Raw genomic sequence first — 17866 nt, 5'->3', positions numbered from 1 at the left:
TTTTAAAGCACAGAATGGAAACTTGGTCCTCCTCACAAATACAAGGTGCACTCACTGTTCAAAGGAGTGCACATGCATTAAGCAGCATTGTTCATTCAAAGAGCTGAGTTTTATGTCAGTTCAGAATGGCAGCTAGTAGGGATGAAGAAAACATTTTAGATTTCTAAATGCTGTTTTTAGTTTCTACTGCTTACCACTACATCATGCCTACAGTAATATATAAACTGCAAGTAACATGATTATGCTGAGAGCTATGCACAACTCCCAGTGCTGAATGAGAATAAAAAAATATATTCTCTGGTAAAATTTTTCATTACAAAAATTCCAGATTGAAAAAACAGGCTTTCAGGAACAAATTCACAGAAACTAGGCAGGCTGAGACATACAAACATACAAATCATGTACTGCACACACACATTGCATTGAGGACTAAAGAACTGCACAGATTGAAATGCTGTGTTACCAAGGACAGATGTTATCCAAAGAGCTTTTAAAACTATACATTTCATTAACAGTTGCTAAATGTTGGTGTATAACTAGCCCAACATTGACTAGCAATTTTACATTTTGGTTCTACAGGAAACTTTCAAACCCATTACAAAGTCTGAGAAGCAAAAAATTAGGCCCCAAGTTTTGTTGGTTTTATATTCAACTTTATTTTATTTTTATAACAGTATCCAGGACTGAACAGACTAGCTACAAAAACTTCAGCTGGTATTTCTTTTTCTCTTCACCTTTTAAAACTGGCAAATAGAAAAGCTTTCAAAGCTTTAGCTGGCACCAAACCATGTGCCAGACAGAAAAGAGTCAATAGATGTACTTTAGAACACAATCTTAGCTGAGAAGCAATACAGAATTCCAGCTTGATTCAGCTGTTTGAGGAGGTATGGGATCCATCATCTCAGCAGCCTGAAGTCAGATTACTTTCTAACTAGTTAGATGACCTTTCAAATGTATCACTCCACATCACTCCCAGTCCCAGGACAGTACTGATAGTGTCCCTGCTTAATGGAGCAGCCAGGATGAGTTTGAACTTGTTTTGAGTATTTTGTGTTCATTCCTCAATACACACAATTTCTTTGTGCCATTAAAGAGAGTATTTACAGTTCAGTCCTGTCCCCTTTCTATTACGAAAGCCCATTTCAAGGATCCAGACTTGTCTCATGTTCTTCAGCTTCATCAGGTAGTTCCTCAGCAGATGCATCACACACATTGTCCTGGCCATCTGCAGGCTGATTTGGCTCATCAGGTTCCCCAGCTGCAATCTGAGTTGTTTCCTCTTCCTCTTCTTCCTCAACTTCCCCATCATCCTCTACGTCCATCTCAAACACCCTGATGTGGCGGAGGTTTGAACTCAGCTACAGAGACAGTAAGAAGCTCCTGTTAATGACCAAATAAATAAAAACACCACCAGCACTTAAATTGTCAGCTTTGAAAATAACCTTTATCTTTGAAATGGAGGTTTCAAGGGAATTAGCAACTTTTTTATTGCTCTATAGGCTGAGAAGTAAAGCAAGCAGATCTATTACCTTCTGTTAAAGTTTTTCCATCCTGTGCTACTATGGCATGACTGTATCCTGACACACTAACAGCAGATTATGAAAAAATAATCTATTTGTTAAAAAAAGAAATTGGTAACTTTTAGGTTACCACTTCAGTCAGCACACTTCCTTTAATAGACAGGCTTTTTCAGAGATACTGCACTTACCACACAAGAAACTTTCCTAATGCCATTTACAGAAACATACTGAGCTTTCATGTTCTCCAGCACTCTCCACTGACTCTCCAAGAAGACAGTACGTGTGGGTATCTCACCGCTTCGCTCATCCAGCCTGCACAGCAAGGAAAAAAGCACAAAGCTGCTTCACAAGAAACAACTGCACTTCTAAGAAAAAACCTCCAGTTTCATATGTCCAAATTTCATCAGATGCAACAAGCAGATAAGTCTCTGAATCCATCATAATGCCACCACAATACTCTAGAGCAGGAGATCCAACTGTAGAGACACAGCACATTCCAACTGAGTTAAAAACATTACAGCAGGTGAGAAGGGAGTTGTAAAGTTTGACCTTCCCACAAGAAACAGCTGTAGCAGGATGTGGGTGGCTTTTTTCAAACTTCTCCTCTGCACAAAGAGGAGTTTCCAAACACAGTCCTGGATTCAGTACCTCCTCTTACACAGAAGTTTGGCCTCCATGACCTTTCAAATATGCATCATTACCCCACTCACAGGGACTGTATGAAGACACTCCCTACCTATTACAGCAGCCAAGATTAGTTTGAACTTGCTCTTAATATTTTCTGTTCACCCTTCAATATACAATATCTTTGCGGCATAAAAAGTTAATTTACAGCTCAGTGTGGCTCCTTATTTTGAAATAAAAATGCATCATAAGCAAACCACCAGAGAAGAATGGGAGAAAAGTAAAAGCAAGGAACACACAGCAACTAAAGGTTTGGATTCACGAATTGAATTTCATTGGCCTTTGTGAGTGTGCTCACTTTCACCTCTACCTATGCCAATGCAGACAGCTGTACCAGTTCTGATGTTTTAAGGTCAAGCTGACAATATTTGTAAGGGTGGCTATCAGGGAAAGATCAAGAAATACTTGTGTACTCTTATTACAAGGCAGAGGTATGAGCACATATGCTGAAAACATCCTCAACTGAAGTATTCTGACTAGCAAAGTCAGCATCTTTCTAAGGAAGATTTCTGATTCTGCATGGTGTCTTCAGCTTATTCTTCCATTTCATGACAGGCAGGTACAGAAGTAGTATCAGTATGAAAAAACTGAAAACTACCCTCCCAAAAACCACAAAACAAACTATTTAGGAAGCTTCCATCTCCCTCATCCTACTCTCCTGGCACAAAAAGAGTTTCTATCTTCAAAATATTTACACACACACAAAGGATGAGTAACTGTACACAATCACAATATTTGCTTAATTTGCTTTTCAGTTCTACATTTTCAGATTTGCTCAAGGTTTTTCACTACCTTTCCATAGAATCCCAAATGGATTTCCCATCTTGGTCCTCATCTGTATATACTGAAGATAAAGGCAGCTGAGCCAAGACTCTCTCCTTCCCCTCTTGTTGCACACTCTCTTTCAGAACTACAGTTACAGTTTCATCATCATAGAAGTGAGCATCCAAACAACTGTAGCATCTACAGGAAAATAATTTAGAAAGCACCAAGTAATATAAGAGAATGCAGAAATAAAATATGTTAAAGTTGTTAGAAAGTATTCAGTGCTTAACAACAAGCTTCATTGTAAATAATAATAAAATAATAAAAGAGGTCAGTTGTGCAGCTGACTAAATGATAGCCATAACCTGGCAGACTCCTGCCTCATGCAGGAAAAAATTATTCTGAAGGGGAAAATAAAGTAACTCACAAAAAACTCTTACTAGTGACCTTCACATTTCAGATGAAACATAAGAAACAGCAAACATAAATACCAAAGAAAATTGGTTCTGAGGGCAAATCACATCTGGCTTTTCTACATGAAAAGGATGAATTTACTCTATCATATGCCTTGTAAGATGGCTACATTCAGCCATACCAAATCTTACCTTACTTAAAGAACATCACACAGATAAACAATACTTGTTTCCAGCTAGATTTGTTTCTTACACGTGTTAAAGCATTAGTTTTCAACTGGAAAACTAAAATTTACTTGACTTTGAGATGAAGTGCAAAGTAAGATTTGCACTATTCTGCAGCTTCATGCACCTGTGCCATTTCTTACACCCTGATTCACCCAGGTGAGTTAACTTCAAAGGTAACAATGCAAGAAAACTAACAGGAAATATGATTTTTTTTTTTTTTTTATTCAGCAATCTGCAAGAAAAATCAAATATACTGACCTGGAGTCTGAGCTCTCATTTATACTGTTGTTCAAGAAGTTTCCAAACTCTACTGCAAGAATCCCATTACTGACAGACCTACAACAACAGAGTTAATTGTCTCAGTGACAAAAACCTTTCCCTTAACTGAGAATCCAAAATCTCTAATGGCAACTGTGGTACAAGACGGTGAAAAAGCTATCTAAGCTCAGCACAATACATGGCTACATGCCAAAATTATGTTATTGGTGGATGGGAACCTTTTAAATTCCTCTGCTCCTCAGAAAAACATAACTAATGGACTCAAATGGAAAACTACATCTGGCTTATGCAGAGAAGAGAAAGCCATCATTAAATTACAGACCCCAAGATATTAATCAAAAATACTATTTACAGTAAGACAAAGTAACAGAGGAAGCAGGATTCTTTGTAATATTTCAGAAGTTTGCACAAATAAGTAATTCTGTTAGCAGCAATCTAATGGAATCTCATTTTTTCTAATCCCAGAAACATCTTGGGTCTTGAGATGAGATTTACTGAGTGTAATACAACACAAACTTCTGCTGCAGTTTCCTGCTGCACCTAACGTATTCCTCATTTTCTCTAGTATTCAAGAGAAATTGTATTCATGGTGCTCATTCCTTGTTTTTACAAATAGATTTAAATTGTGTTTCTGTACAAATGTGGCAAAACTCACACACCACTTTTTCCCTCTTTTTGTCTTACCTGGAAGTATCAGTATGTCTTCTCAAAATGTGTATTTTAGAAATAGAATTTTCTAACATGGTGAAGAGAACATAATGTAAGTTAGATGTTTTGTCATTCCACCTGCAATATGGGGGAAGAAATGAAAATTTAGATTAAGTTTTAATAACCTGTAAACTATATGGAACAAGGAATAGGAACAAAGAATAGCAGCATACTTACAGAAATGGTAACTTAAATAACTGAGGTGTGGAATCTTCACTGCAAAGGAAAGACAAAACAGTTTATGAAATGCTACTCATGCATGAGTTTTAGTTGCACATTTCTTTAGCTGCTTTCAGTAAAGAAATACCTTTGAGAAACTTTGTAGAGAGATATGCAGACTGCTTGATGCACTGACTTTCCAATTACATCCTAATAAATAGAATAAAAATAGTCCATAAAATACAGGCAGTTATTCATAATTATACATGTTTTTAAGAAAAAAAAACAACCAACCTACCAACAACCTCTGAGTACATCTGAAAGAAAACTTCACCAATATTTATCCTGAAATAAACATCCCTAACGCAAACACTACATACACTATGTCACCTCATACATTTGTTTCATGTTTCTCCATATTAGACTAATGTATTGCCAACTGACACAGTTATCTGGTACACACATACATAATTAACATTAAAACCAGATCCCAATATTGTATGAAGAGAATATGTCAAATAAAAAAATCCCTCACTGTACTTTCCCTGGCCAAAGGCTTGAGATATCCCAGCAGTGAAGCTGGACTCTACCCAAGTTATAGGCACTCAAAGGCAAAGATTAAAGCTTCAGGCCTTGCTAAGCATGACTGCTTCCTTCAGTTGACCACTATCCCTAAAAGAAAGTTATCATTTGTAAAAACAGAACTTACTGCTGGCTTTTGTAAACACAGATCAATGACCCCTTCCATTTGCCTTTTGACAAAATGCAATGATTTCTCAGGATAGTAGGGAAACAGAAGTGGGCTTTCTGTAAACAGACAAAGTTAATTTAAAAAACTGCTTGTATCTCTATAGAAACATATTACACCATTATTACCTTCAAAATCAGATTTTCTAAAGACTATTTTCCAGACAAAAATGCTACCATTTCCCCCCTCTTTATCAAATTAAATAGGCAGAAAAAGGCAACTGTGGCAAATTCTATTACACACAGCTTACGCTGTCAAGGTTTTACAGTCTTTGGTTTCTAAAATTAAACTACAATAATTGTCACCATCTGCTCATTATAGTCTCCTACTTCCTTTTAATCACTAATTAACAAAATAGTCTCAGACTCCAGTGAAAGGGAACAAGTTAGGATACTTCCCTCAAGTACAACCTAAGCATAACTCTTGAATTAAGATATCCTAAAATAGACCTCTTCTGGGATTCCTTCCAAGCCAACACTTCTGAGACTGGTACAGAAAAGATGAGGAACTCCCAATATCCAGAAAATGGTAACTGACTGGGTGAGCAGCTACATAAACCCTGTGCAAGGCCCATTTATTTTATTCCACTCAGATGAAGACCAATGAGTGACCTTACAGAAGTAACTCACAAGAAGCATGAAAAAAGATAGTTCTTCTACATTGGTTACATTCTGCATATATCTTGCATTCACTTTTTTCATGAAAACACATTACCTTTAAGATGAGTACTATCTTTAAGAAAGTTAAACCACTGGTTTCCCTCTGTATTAGGTGGGGATACAAGGTCATCATCTTCATCTTTCAAGTACTAAAAAAGAAACACAGTTTTAAGACTGTAATTTAAGAATAGGGAACATTAGAATTCCACCTTCACTATTGCCCCTAGTGAGTATATTAAAAATTTCTTGGTAAATTAACTTGCCATAGTCTTAAAATTAAATATTCCACCCCATCTAGAAACAAGAAAAATCAACTATTGTTTAAGATCACATGGTGATATTTCCCTAAGAAACTGATCTTTAGATCAAGTCTGAACACAAATGTTTTCAAATGCAGTGATTAATGCCATACAGATAACCAACATATCAGTTTTACTGAAGTTGGCTTTTAGAGTTTTACTACTGCTGCAAAATATTTTTGTCTTTTCCTAAAAATACAGCATGTGTAAAGTGAAAATACAGCATTTTAAACCCTCATTTTCCTAATAATAAGGTGAAACAATTTACTCTTTTTTACCATTACTGGTATGTGCAACACAGAGCAAAAAGGCCAGGGAAGCAAAGTGGACACAACTTTAAAAGCTTCTCTATTTAAGGATTTTCCCATTTATTCTTTTTGCATTTATTCCTAAGTTCTTTACCTGGCCAACTCTCTCCACATTGAAGTACTTTCCTTTACGATTGTAAAGTTCTGGTGCCTAAAAAAATAATGCAAACAAACCCATTATTTAAACATAAAAGTAATGAGAAGTAGTGAACAAAAGATGATCAAATTATTTTATTCTAAGATTTTTCAGACTCAGCTATTGTCAGCAAAAATACAGTCAAATCATGTACTTGGAAAATGAGTATCACTGACCTCATTGAAGTGCTCAGTAAGAAAATCAGCCACAAATGTGATATCTTTTTGAGTCATCTAAAAGGGAAAAAAACAAAGTGAGAAAAGCAAAGGGTAAGAAACACATTTCAACGAGCACAGAACACACAATCTGTAGGCTGCACAAGCACAGCTCCCTCAGCCTGTGCTCACAGGGCAAACGTTCCAGCCTCCAACCCACTTGGGAGTGCTCTGCTGAACTCATCCCAGACCACTCTTGTCTTGTACAGGATGGTCCCAAACTGTAGATGGGACCAACCAACAAGTGCTAAATTAGGACAATAAGTGCTTCCCCTGACCTCCTGGCCATGCTCTCATTACTACAGCCCTGGTCACCCCTGCCCACCTTTGCCAGGGCACACTGCTGGCTCATGCCCAGCATGCACCCAGTGATTCCCACATCATTTTGGCAGAGCTGACATCTTCCCAGCCACATGGGCTCCAGCAGTGCACTCACAGGGGGTTAACCCACCCCACAACAGAACCTTGCAGTTTGTCTTTCATGAACTGCAGGGAGTCCCTGCCTGCCCATTCCTCCAGCCTATCTATTTCTGGAAGGCATCTCTGCCCTCAAGTGAGGGCAGTGTGATGGTGGCTGCAAATTCAATGCAGGTGTTATTGTATTATTACATTATTGTTTCATTACATATTCCCTCTCCTCTATGGGGACATTGATAAAGATACTAAGATCTCACTCTGGTTGACTTCAGCATTTAGGGTGCATAAAGAGCTGCCATACAGAGGCCTCACATACCCAGCATACTAAATACAGCAGTGTTAGCAAAGAAAACAGAAAAATAATTCAAGCACAACAGCACATTAGTGTCAATGCACAGGCATCAACTTTCTCAAAAAAATGACACAGACACTACCCTTAAGTTCTGGAACAAAAAGGAACTTTTAATTCTGTTTTTGAGATAGCAGAATATCGAGGATATCACCATTTATCAGAAAATGTTACTATTACCTTGTTCAGCTCTGGAAGCACATGATCTTCTGACATCCTCAACATGGCTGAGGGAAAAATTATATTCTTACTGCATTAATATGGTTTTCCTAATATCCTTTATTTTTCACATGTATGTAATAAGACATTGCTGTTAAAAAAGATTCATTCATTAGAAGCAAAAGAGCCAAAAGAGGGATGAAGAATTACAAGTAGAGACTGAAATTCAGTCTCTCTAGTCTCACTAGCTTACATTACAAAGCTTACATTACAAATCTTCAAGAATTTTTATCTTTAATCTTCTCTAACTGCATTCTACTCTGTATGAGACTGAAACAAAATTATTATGAAAAGGGCTCATAAGAATTTGTTCATGTCCATACTCAGAGTACTAAAATAGATATATGTAAAATACTTGAAAACTGTTATGCTCATAAAAATGTGTTTTAAGCGAATGGCATAGGATTAATTTCAAATCTGCAAGGCTTGGATAAAGTTCTCTGTTTAGTCTGAAATGAAACAAACAATGAACATAACATTGTGACAGAGAACTTAGGTAGTCCTGCTTTCTGTAATTTCTAAATTAGAACTATTATATTCCTGCTAGTAAGTGCTAACACTGCATAGCTAGTACTTCTATAATATCTGGTAATAACACTTAATTTTTGTAAGGTAGTTCTAAAAAGATCAAATAGAAGTTATAAAATTATTTATAAACATTAATAAAAACAGGCAGGCTAAAATACAGCGTGCTTCACTTCCTTCTAACATTTTCTCTGCAGCTACCCAGACACATGAAGGTGGCTACTAAGTGCAAGTGGACATTCAGAGACTGTTTACATCTGTGCAGAACCTTAAAAGTAACTAGGCTTTCACAGGAGAAAACAGCAAGTAACAGAGTAAAAAAAAATAAGGTTACATTTCAAATTTTGTGTAGCCTAAAAAAAGTCCTTTCTTTTTCTCCAAATCAAGACCATCAAATTGCTCATGAAACAGAAAACAGTTTGGAGCAATATTACAGGTCAAGTATATGCAATACCCACTCTGCACATACTAAATTTAATTGAGAACTGCCAAATTTATAATCTGTGTTTAATATTATAGTTACTCTTGCCTCATCAACTATATCCCTTTATATGTCCAGAAATTTTCTATGACAGAAAAAAATAGATGGCTATAACTAAGCCTGGCCTAGTAACTTGTCTGCATTTCAATGCTTACAATATAAAGCAGATACTGGATGATGACTGTGTGACCAATCTTACCAACATAGAGCCATCGGAAAAATGCCTTGAAGTTTTTCATACTACTGTCGATCACTCTAAACAAGAAACAAGACAAGAAATTACAAAATCTGACTGTCACAAGCTGCTTCATGCTTAAGTACCATCTTTACCACAGAAAGGCCTGCAAGCTCTGTCAGTTTTTTTCAAAATGGCCAATGCAATGTTTCAAGTAAGACTATTCTTGTGGAATGAGTCTGACATGCAGGGAGACAAGATGAAAGCTCCCCACCAACAGAGGAGTCTTGCTCTCCCAACCTCCTCTATTCCCAGCCCACCAATTTCCTCCAATACAAGACTGAATAGGAATGCTTTTTAAACTCTCCAGACTTTATACTTACTGAAGCAGCTCATTTGCCTTCAGGATGAAAGAACCAACAGCAGTAATAGCCTCTGTAAAAAAAAAAAAAAGTAACCATTCTTATTAAGCTTTCAAAAGTGAAATCAGAGCACAGAGGTAGCACACACACTACTGTACCATCAATTCCAGATGCATCTAATCCCAGAGACTCATATTTTTGTTTCCATAAAGCCATTCCTTTCAATTCACTCAAGTGGTATAAAAGTGCCTCAGAGCCACTAGGAAAGCAGAGGAAAGAAGCATAATTCTTTATTCACACTCTGGAAATTCAGTGCTGTGCTGCATGCTACATTTATATTATTTAATGCACAAAGTGCAAAGCCTTATAAGGTGGTCTGCCAAGAACAAGAGGCATGGTATAACTTCAGAGAAAGGCTGATATTGTCACAATGACACAAAGTTAGTGTGAATATTTTGCATAGATCCTATTAAACACACCGGGCAGCAATTTACAGGTGATGTACCATAAAGATTGTTCAAAATACTTCACTGGTTCTCTACTACACAAAAGTAAAATGTTTTGCCATGATGACAGTTTCCATACCAGCCCACCTACATAGAAAGCACAACCAAGACAGCTTATTGTCATTTATCAAAGCATATAATATGCCATTTAATCTAAAATTCATTGGAAATTCTGGGACTTACCTCTGCAAATGACTTATAACCAACTTTTGTATACTAGAATAGGAAGACTCTATAGACTGACCAAGTTTTTTTAAACCCTGTTAACAAAGAAATACAATAATAATCTGTTAATATAAAAATTATTAAAAGATATTGAAATAGATTCATTTAGTATGTTTAAAAAAATGTTAACATACCTTTACTGTCAGTTGGTTCATTAGCAATGCCTGAAGTTCCAGACTGAAGGAGGTAGGGAGAGAACCAAATAGGCATTTCATTTTGTGTTTCAACATCAAGTGCAAAGGCATACTCAGATAAAACAACAGTAACTACCTTGCTTTGCCCCATAACAACAGCTGCATAAACTCATCCTGAACAGAAGTGGTTGTATTCTTTTCCTGTCAGTCAAAATGATTGAAATAGATTGGTGAAGAGATTAAATCCAGCCTGCCAAATTATCTCACAAACACTCCATATAAAGTACTTCAAAGAAGCCACCCAGATCTTTGAATGTTGAAATCAGACTACTGATCACTGAAAGTTTTATGATCACTGAAAGTTCTCTAGTATTTCAAGTTATTTTCAACTGCATTACCCAATAAAAATTCTAAGGAGTTTGCCACCAAGAATCTATTCTAAAATACAATAAAACTACAAGATTCATTAACTTCTGACTATGGTCAATGAATACAAAATTTAAGCAAATCCAATGACATCTTAAACACAGATATTACATGTGTTCTATTGAACTAGGCTGTAAAGTGTTACTGAACATTTACAGTGATCAGTTTATCAATGACTTAAGTACAAAGAGCACAGCCTTAAGTAGAAAGCAATTGATCAACAGCAGGACAAGCTGAAAAGTATGATTTTTTAAAATTTCAGAATAAATAAAAGTATCACAATACAATTATGCTTGATTGTACACAGGTGCCTTCAGCATCAGAGCACTTGACACACAATAGCTTTCAGGCTGTCTCTGAACTTAGGGACTCTTATCTGGAGGCATCATGCTTAACATTAAGATATGCAATAGACTAACAAGAACAACAGAACTACTGCCAGAAGTGTTTTTCCAAAAGGATGGTTAATCCTGCAGTACCTGTACAAACTTTGTTAGTCGTGAGTCCATCTGCATCAGTATTTCTTCCCATGCTTCACACATGCATGTCAATGACAGCTTTATATACTGTAATACAGAAACTGGCATCAGTATTATTTCCTTTCTCCCTTTCAACAACACATTCAGCAAATGGATGTTACAATATAAACAGTAGATCTTATATAAAATTTATTATCAAATTCCAAGTTGGAGCTCTACATTTACTTAAAACCAACTCAAGATTCTTACAAGAAAACATTTATTTCACTTGCATTAGAATGTCAAAGCCTACAGAACCACCAGACTAAAAGGATGGTGTAACACAACTGTACCTGTAACAGAGTTGAAATGTGAGTAAACTTCCGGGCCATTCGAGTTACCTCAGGTAAGTAACTTGATAACAGACTAGTGTCCAACTACAACAAATGGAAAAAGCAACAGGTAACAGATGACTTGTCTTTTAACAATACATAGATTACAGAAATTAAAAGACAGATTGGAAAGACCCACAGAAAATCTCTTCATTCTCAACTCCTTAAGGTTGATTTTAAAAGGAAAATACATTTAATTCAAAGAAGCAATAACTATTTTTAATACATCTATAAAAACCCCTGAGAAGGTTCCACATTTTGGAGCTCTAACAGTAATAATTTTAAAGATGACTGTTCTGGAAAGGGGATAATCACAAGCATTGCTGTTAGGCCCCTTGTGTGCAGAATGGAGAAAATCTGAATAATTGTCACTGTAGTTGAATAAATTCACATTATTCTAAAAGAAGTATTTTGCAAGAATGGCTCAGATCACCATTGTCAGTCTCATCAGTGAAACTGTATGTTAACATCACAAATTCAAAAGCTACACTGGGTAATTTCAAAATGGCTGAAACTGGTAGTTTTTGTTATCATGGGAAAGCAATAAAGCTACCAGAATATAATTTAAAGACCAGTTTTCCCTTTAAACATGTTTTTAAATTTGTTTACTTACCTGAAAATATGTTATCTCTGCTTCGCTGTCTGGAGAGTTCTGTAGCTCTGTAATAACTGACAGTGATTTCAAATCACTAGACAAACACAGTCCACGACAAGAACCTGCCACCTGAAGAATTCCAGTTTACAAGTTAATAAAACATTTCATTTCCTCTAAGAATATTTCCTGCTCTAACACACTGACATACAAAGATGACTGTGTTCAATGGCAGGCAAAAATGAAGTGCAATTTTCAGCTACTGCTCAGGAACAAACCCAATCTTTTTATCGTGTATTAACAGTAAACTTTGAAACAAGAGTTAAATTTCCCAGTTACAAGGTCTTTCCATCAATAACCAATAACCCAATCAATTTGTTTCTTCAAATTCAGCAGCCCAGTTTCACTTATGTGTAAGCATATGTATATTTTCATTTAGCTTGGTATATTATGAAGAAAAAACTATGGAAAGGAACCAAACATACCCCATTTACTGTAGCAATCTTGAACATTCCATAAGCATATATCTCAATAAATCCTGAGCTGCCACCAAGGACAAGAGCATTAAGTCTATAAAAATAGAAGAAGGTGTTAATAAGCATACTGAAAAAAATTTGCACACACATAGATATAATTCTTAATACTTAAATTCCATCCCTGCACAAAAGGAAACATTGTGTTACCGTCTATGATTCAAGAAATTAAAAAACTAACAAATTAGCTTGGATTTTATTGATAAAAACTGCCTCTAACATTTATATTAAGAGTATTAATTACTACATTAACTGAGAGAATAGGGGAAAGATAGCACAGTTTAGTCAGAGAGTTCTTTTCCACTAAAAGTAACAAGTTTCTAGCAACCTTCCCCTTACCAATGCATGTTGCAGTATGCAGGCTGCAAAGCATTATTACTAAGCCACCTTGAATTACCCTGATTACATGCAGAGTGGGCTTGTCACACTCAGTGGCATCCCTCAGCACCTCAAAGGCAACAAACATTTGAAATGGATGCAGCAGCAATAACAGCCACAGAAGTAGCAACAGCACCAGAAACAGAAACCCAGTTCAAAGAACAGTCTGGCACAGACAGATTTATGTTTTGCTCACTTACTAACACCAATGTGTTACACTGGCTTGGGAAAAAGCCTACAAATACAAGCAAATTAACTGCAACTTCTGCCTGTTACATCTCTAAATAAATATACATTGACACTGAATATTTCTGTTAAAACCAACACAGAACTTAGGAAAACAGTATCTTCAAAACTTTTGGTTTGATTAATTGAGTGGATGAAGGGAGCAGAGAGAATTCACAAAGCTCCTACACCACAGACAGCTCACTCTCTCCTAAGCAAGGAAATCCTACTGTAAGAAGAGCTATCAAGTTTTAAAAATGAGTAACTGGTGATAGACAGAGATGCAGATTTAATTTAACAGTAAACTCATTATTAAACTCCATTATTTTATCCCTTTAAAAAAGCAACTAAACAAAAAACCTCAACCAACAACCCACAGCCAGAATTTACCTGACATCACCCAGAAGCTTCATAATCTCATCTGATTTTTCTTCACTGAAAATACAAAACATGTGATTAGGGCTTATGTAGTTTGTCCCAATACCAGAAAATAAAAGAAAACTAAAAAACAGTGAGCTGTAATATGACAATTTCTTACCTGAAAATTTTTGCAGTGGTACTGTAACTGAAAAAAAAATAATTACTCTCAGTAACAATGATCAGACAGCTGCAGAGTGTTAAAGATGAATAACCAAAATAATGACAATAAATGACAAATGGTATTTCCTCAAGCTTACTAGAGTAACACTTACTTTTTTGGCAGCGCTGGTAATTTAGGCAAAAGGAGGTTTGATTCATCTTCAGCATTGTAAAAGGAAGTGAGAACACTGAAAAAGACATAATACTGTCTTTATTACCCAAGCTGTAAAAATGAGAAGAGCCTTTCTTTTCAACTCCAGAGTTAAGAGTACATATTCAATGCATTATATATATCAAAATTAGAAATGTCAGAGGATAAATTATTAAAGGTCATATAAAAGATTATCAAGTGATCAAATTAATAAAAAAACTGAAAATCTTTTTTTATTTCCAGTGAATAAAGTTTGTATCTGCTGGCTCAGAGGCTTGTCAACAAATCCTCCATTGCCTGTAAATCAGTTAATCAGAGTAAGCCTCAGTAAATCAGAGGCTTTCTGTTTAAACTCTCTCCAAGCCTGCAGTACAACAGGCTGTACATGCTAACACTAGATTAAGCAGCTCTTAAGGAGAAGCACAAGATTATGCTGAAATGTAATGTATTACCCAAAGAACCACAAGACTAAGGTATCAGCACTAAAAATATGAAAAGGATCTATTCTAAAAAAAGGAAAATTTTAGCCAAGTGGTGAAAAAACCCCACAGCTGTGGAAAACTGTATTACTTTATGTGACTGCTTGTAACATTTCAAGTATAAATTATCAGTAAGGCAACATTACATGGCTTGTGATTATTTCTTTTCAGACTCACCTGCTTTCCTCAGTTACTTCCATCCAATGCATGTATGTAATAGATAACTCCACAGAGAAGGAGTGCAAGCTTTCAGGCTTTTCTACATCACACAGAATAATCCGCTTGGTATCAGCAAGGCCAAAAGCCAAAACTAGAGAAAGACAAGTTAAATGTATAAATAACCTAGAACTGAACATGCTTCAAACACTTCTAACAATAGTTCTGATAAAGTAGAGGCTTCCAATTTTGCAAACTTGAGTCCAATATTATAGATAACATTGTCCGCCAGAAAGGCTTGGTGGACAAAAAACACAAATTAGGAGTTGCCAAGCAACTTTTGCACCACTTTTTACTTAACTTTCTTCATCCATAATAGCAAATAGGCAGAGGTTTCTGTATTTATTTCCTTATAATCACAGGTAATCAGCTTTAAAAAGAAGTTTCTTAAACTCTTCAGATGCCATCATAAAACAATATAGGTTTTTATCCACATGTCATAGAGGAAGATTGTTCCCATTCTCCCACCTCCAGTGAAGCAAAAATTAACTGATTTCTGGCATAAGTTTATTCAACTACTAATTTCAACATTATTTCTATTAATAAGGAAAAGGCTTTTTTTTTTCTTCTCTGGTCTACAATTAGAGTAATTTTAGCCTATGAAGTTTTGCCTATGCTAAGTAAGCTAAGCTCTTCAATCAATACTGATCAGACACCTTCTTTCTCCCCCAATAAACTTTGTAGTTCATACAAAATACCCTGCACAGTTAAGAGGTTGAAATTTTGCTATACTCCGAAAAGCAGCATTTGGCACATAAATCTGGCTTACTAATCTTTCTTGCCATTGGATTTAATAGTGTTAATCTCTCTATTGCTGTGAATGAACCTACATAAAATTAAGTCACCCTTCTCTTAAAACAGTTTACTTGAAAATTTCCTTCACAGGCATCATCATTCATGATTTCCCATGGGGTTTTATCACACCATATCATCTCATATACTTGACATTACTTTTGCCATCTGGTCTCCAAGCAAGAGCAGTCACTTCTTTGCCTGTACTTTCATTTGGAGGCAAACTCCATACACGTTGAAAGTTTGCAAGCCGATGAAGTAAAACCTACAAAGCAAATGCATTAAAGACAAACTTAAACCACCTTCTTACGTTAATAAAAGTTTGTAAATCAGTTCAAGATGCACAGTTTTTTTATTAGTTTTTAACTCCTGTGTTTTAAACACCACCTGCTTCTCTAGCAGATAATTCACTCCTATGCTCTTATAGAGGGCAGCACACAGTTCACAGCAGTACAGAGAAATAAACTGAGCCTTGCATAAGGATACAAGCCCCTAACCAACAGGGGTTACCCATCAGCTCTCTAGCGGACAGCCCAAAAGCACGAGTCTTGTCTTCATGCACGATCACATACTGCAGTTCCAGGGGGAAAAGTACTTGAAATTAGATTGAACTTAAATAGGAACTTCATGCACAAGCGAGAAGCACATCACACGTGAATTTGTTCGGAAATCAGAACGCAAAAAACGAAGGAACATTAATAAGACGTTTGATTTACAAAACTGCTATCCTGAAATGCCTGGCCAGGCTCACGAGGAACATGCCCTAAGTAACGGCAAAGGCACCTGGGCCTGCAGGGAGAGCAGCGCCCGTTCCTCCCGTGCCCCTCACCGGCACCCGCACTCACCTCCCCCGCCCGGTTGGCCAGGGCGATGAGGTCCCTTTTGGGGGACCAGGACATGAACACCACCTCCTGCGGCAGCTGCTTCTCGCCCACCTGCCTGAAGGCGGGCATGGCTGCGGGGCTCCGCGGGGCCCGCCGGGCCTCTGCTCCCGCTTCCGGGGGCGGCGCTTCCCGCCGCGGCAAGGAGCGGCCAGGAGCGGGCCGGGCCTCGGCAGCGGGCGGGCCCCGGGAGCCGTGCGGGAGATCCCGGCAGCGGGCGGGCCTCGGGAGCCGTGCGAGAGATCCCGGCAGCGGGCGGGCCCCGGGAGCCGCGCGGGGAATTCTGAGAGCGGGGCGGTCCCCGGGAGCCGTGTGGAGACCCCGGCAGCGGTGTGGGCCTCGCCGCAGCGCCGAGCCAGGCTCTTCACGCTCCGCTCACTTACTAAGTACTAAATACTCTTTTTTAAGCCCCTTTTCCATTTGGAGAGAAATTTTTTAAAATTCACAAGGCTCCCTATGAGACGATTGTGTGAAAAATGCGTATTTTATGATTGGATTTTCGCAAATATTAAATTGAATATTACATGTGCTGTGTTAGGAAGTAATGCTGTATTAATTCTCTTAAGTCTATAACAAAATGTTAAAATAGAAACTATGCTATTTAGGATACTTTTTTTTCCTAAAGAAAGGACTCGCACTGAGATAGCAGTCACAGGAACACCTAAATCTTTGAGAGAAAGAGAATTTATTGCCCCATTATCAGGAGAAACGAACTTCTTCCCGCCTCGCTCAGGCAGGACGACGCCGTTAGCATTCAGAGGAAAAAGCCGACCATGACCAGACGGAATCCTGTGTTTGAATGGAAATTATGCATCAGGTATGAGCTGTATGAATATGTAACAGGTTATTGTTTTTAGGGGTTAATCCTCTGTTAACAGGTGTCCTTTTTCAGGCTTATGCTGCCCAGAAAAAGGTACCTGGACATCCATAACTCTTTGCTGTCTCATGTTGTTCTAATCCAAATTGTCCAAATTATTATTACTCTAATTGTATTACTATTTTTATAACCGTTTTATTACTATTAAACTTTTAAGATTTTAAAAACAAGTGATTGGCATTTTTCACAACTGTAACTAACAGAAACCGAATTCCTAGAACTCGTGCCTTCCCATCACCTACCCTCACTTCCTCCCTTGTCCCACCCTCCAATACCAACATAAAACCAGAGTATCTGCCCATACGTCCCCTCTCAGCAGTAAGATCCACAACATCCAACACCCACCAAATTAGACAAACAGCTAATCCTAAAT

The 17866-nt window shown here is 37.3% G+C and overlaps 1 protein-coding gene across 1 annotated transcript; it reads right to left on the bottom strand.

Moving 5' to 3' along the window:
* Nucleotides 1-312: 312 nt before the first annotated feature.
* On the bottom strand, nt 313-16711 carry ANAPC4 (anaphase promoting complex subunit 4). The gene is made up of 28 exons (XM_058024955.1): nt 16581-16711; nt 15895-16000; nt 14905-15037; nt 14211-14285; nt 14057-14083; nt 13909-13953; nt 12868-12952; nt 12404-12514; nt 11752-11835; nt 11420-11506; nt 10651-10715; nt 10515-10557; nt 10339-10415; nt 9808-9908; nt 9671-9722; nt 9312-9367; nt 8068-8114; nt 7083-7139; nt 6865-6921; nt 6219-6312; nt 5466-5563; nt 4905-4966; nt 4775-4813; nt 4574-4675; nt 3869-3946; nt 2997-3167; nt 1709-1832; nt 313-1358 (listed from the first exon to the last, which is right to left on the bottom strand). Exons 1-28 carry the CDS (start codon nt 16686-16688, stop codon nt 1143-1145), a joined length of 2400 nt encoding a protein of 799 aa, XP_057880938.1. The 5' UTR covers nt 16689-16711; the 3' UTR covers nt 313-1142.
* Between the last annotated feature and the right edge of the window lie 1155 nt (nt 16712-17866).

Source organism: Melospiza georgiana, chromosome 5 (assembly GCF_028018845.1).
Source record: "Melospiza georgiana isolate bMelGeo1 chromosome 5, bMelGeo1.pri, whole genome shotgun sequence".
Taxonomy (NCBI): domain Eukaryota; kingdom Metazoa; phylum Chordata; class Aves; order Passeriformes; family Passerellidae; genus Melospiza; species Melospiza georgiana.
The sequence above is the reverse complement of the archived record's forward strand: the minus strand, read 5'-3'. Positions and strand labels throughout refer to the sequence as shown.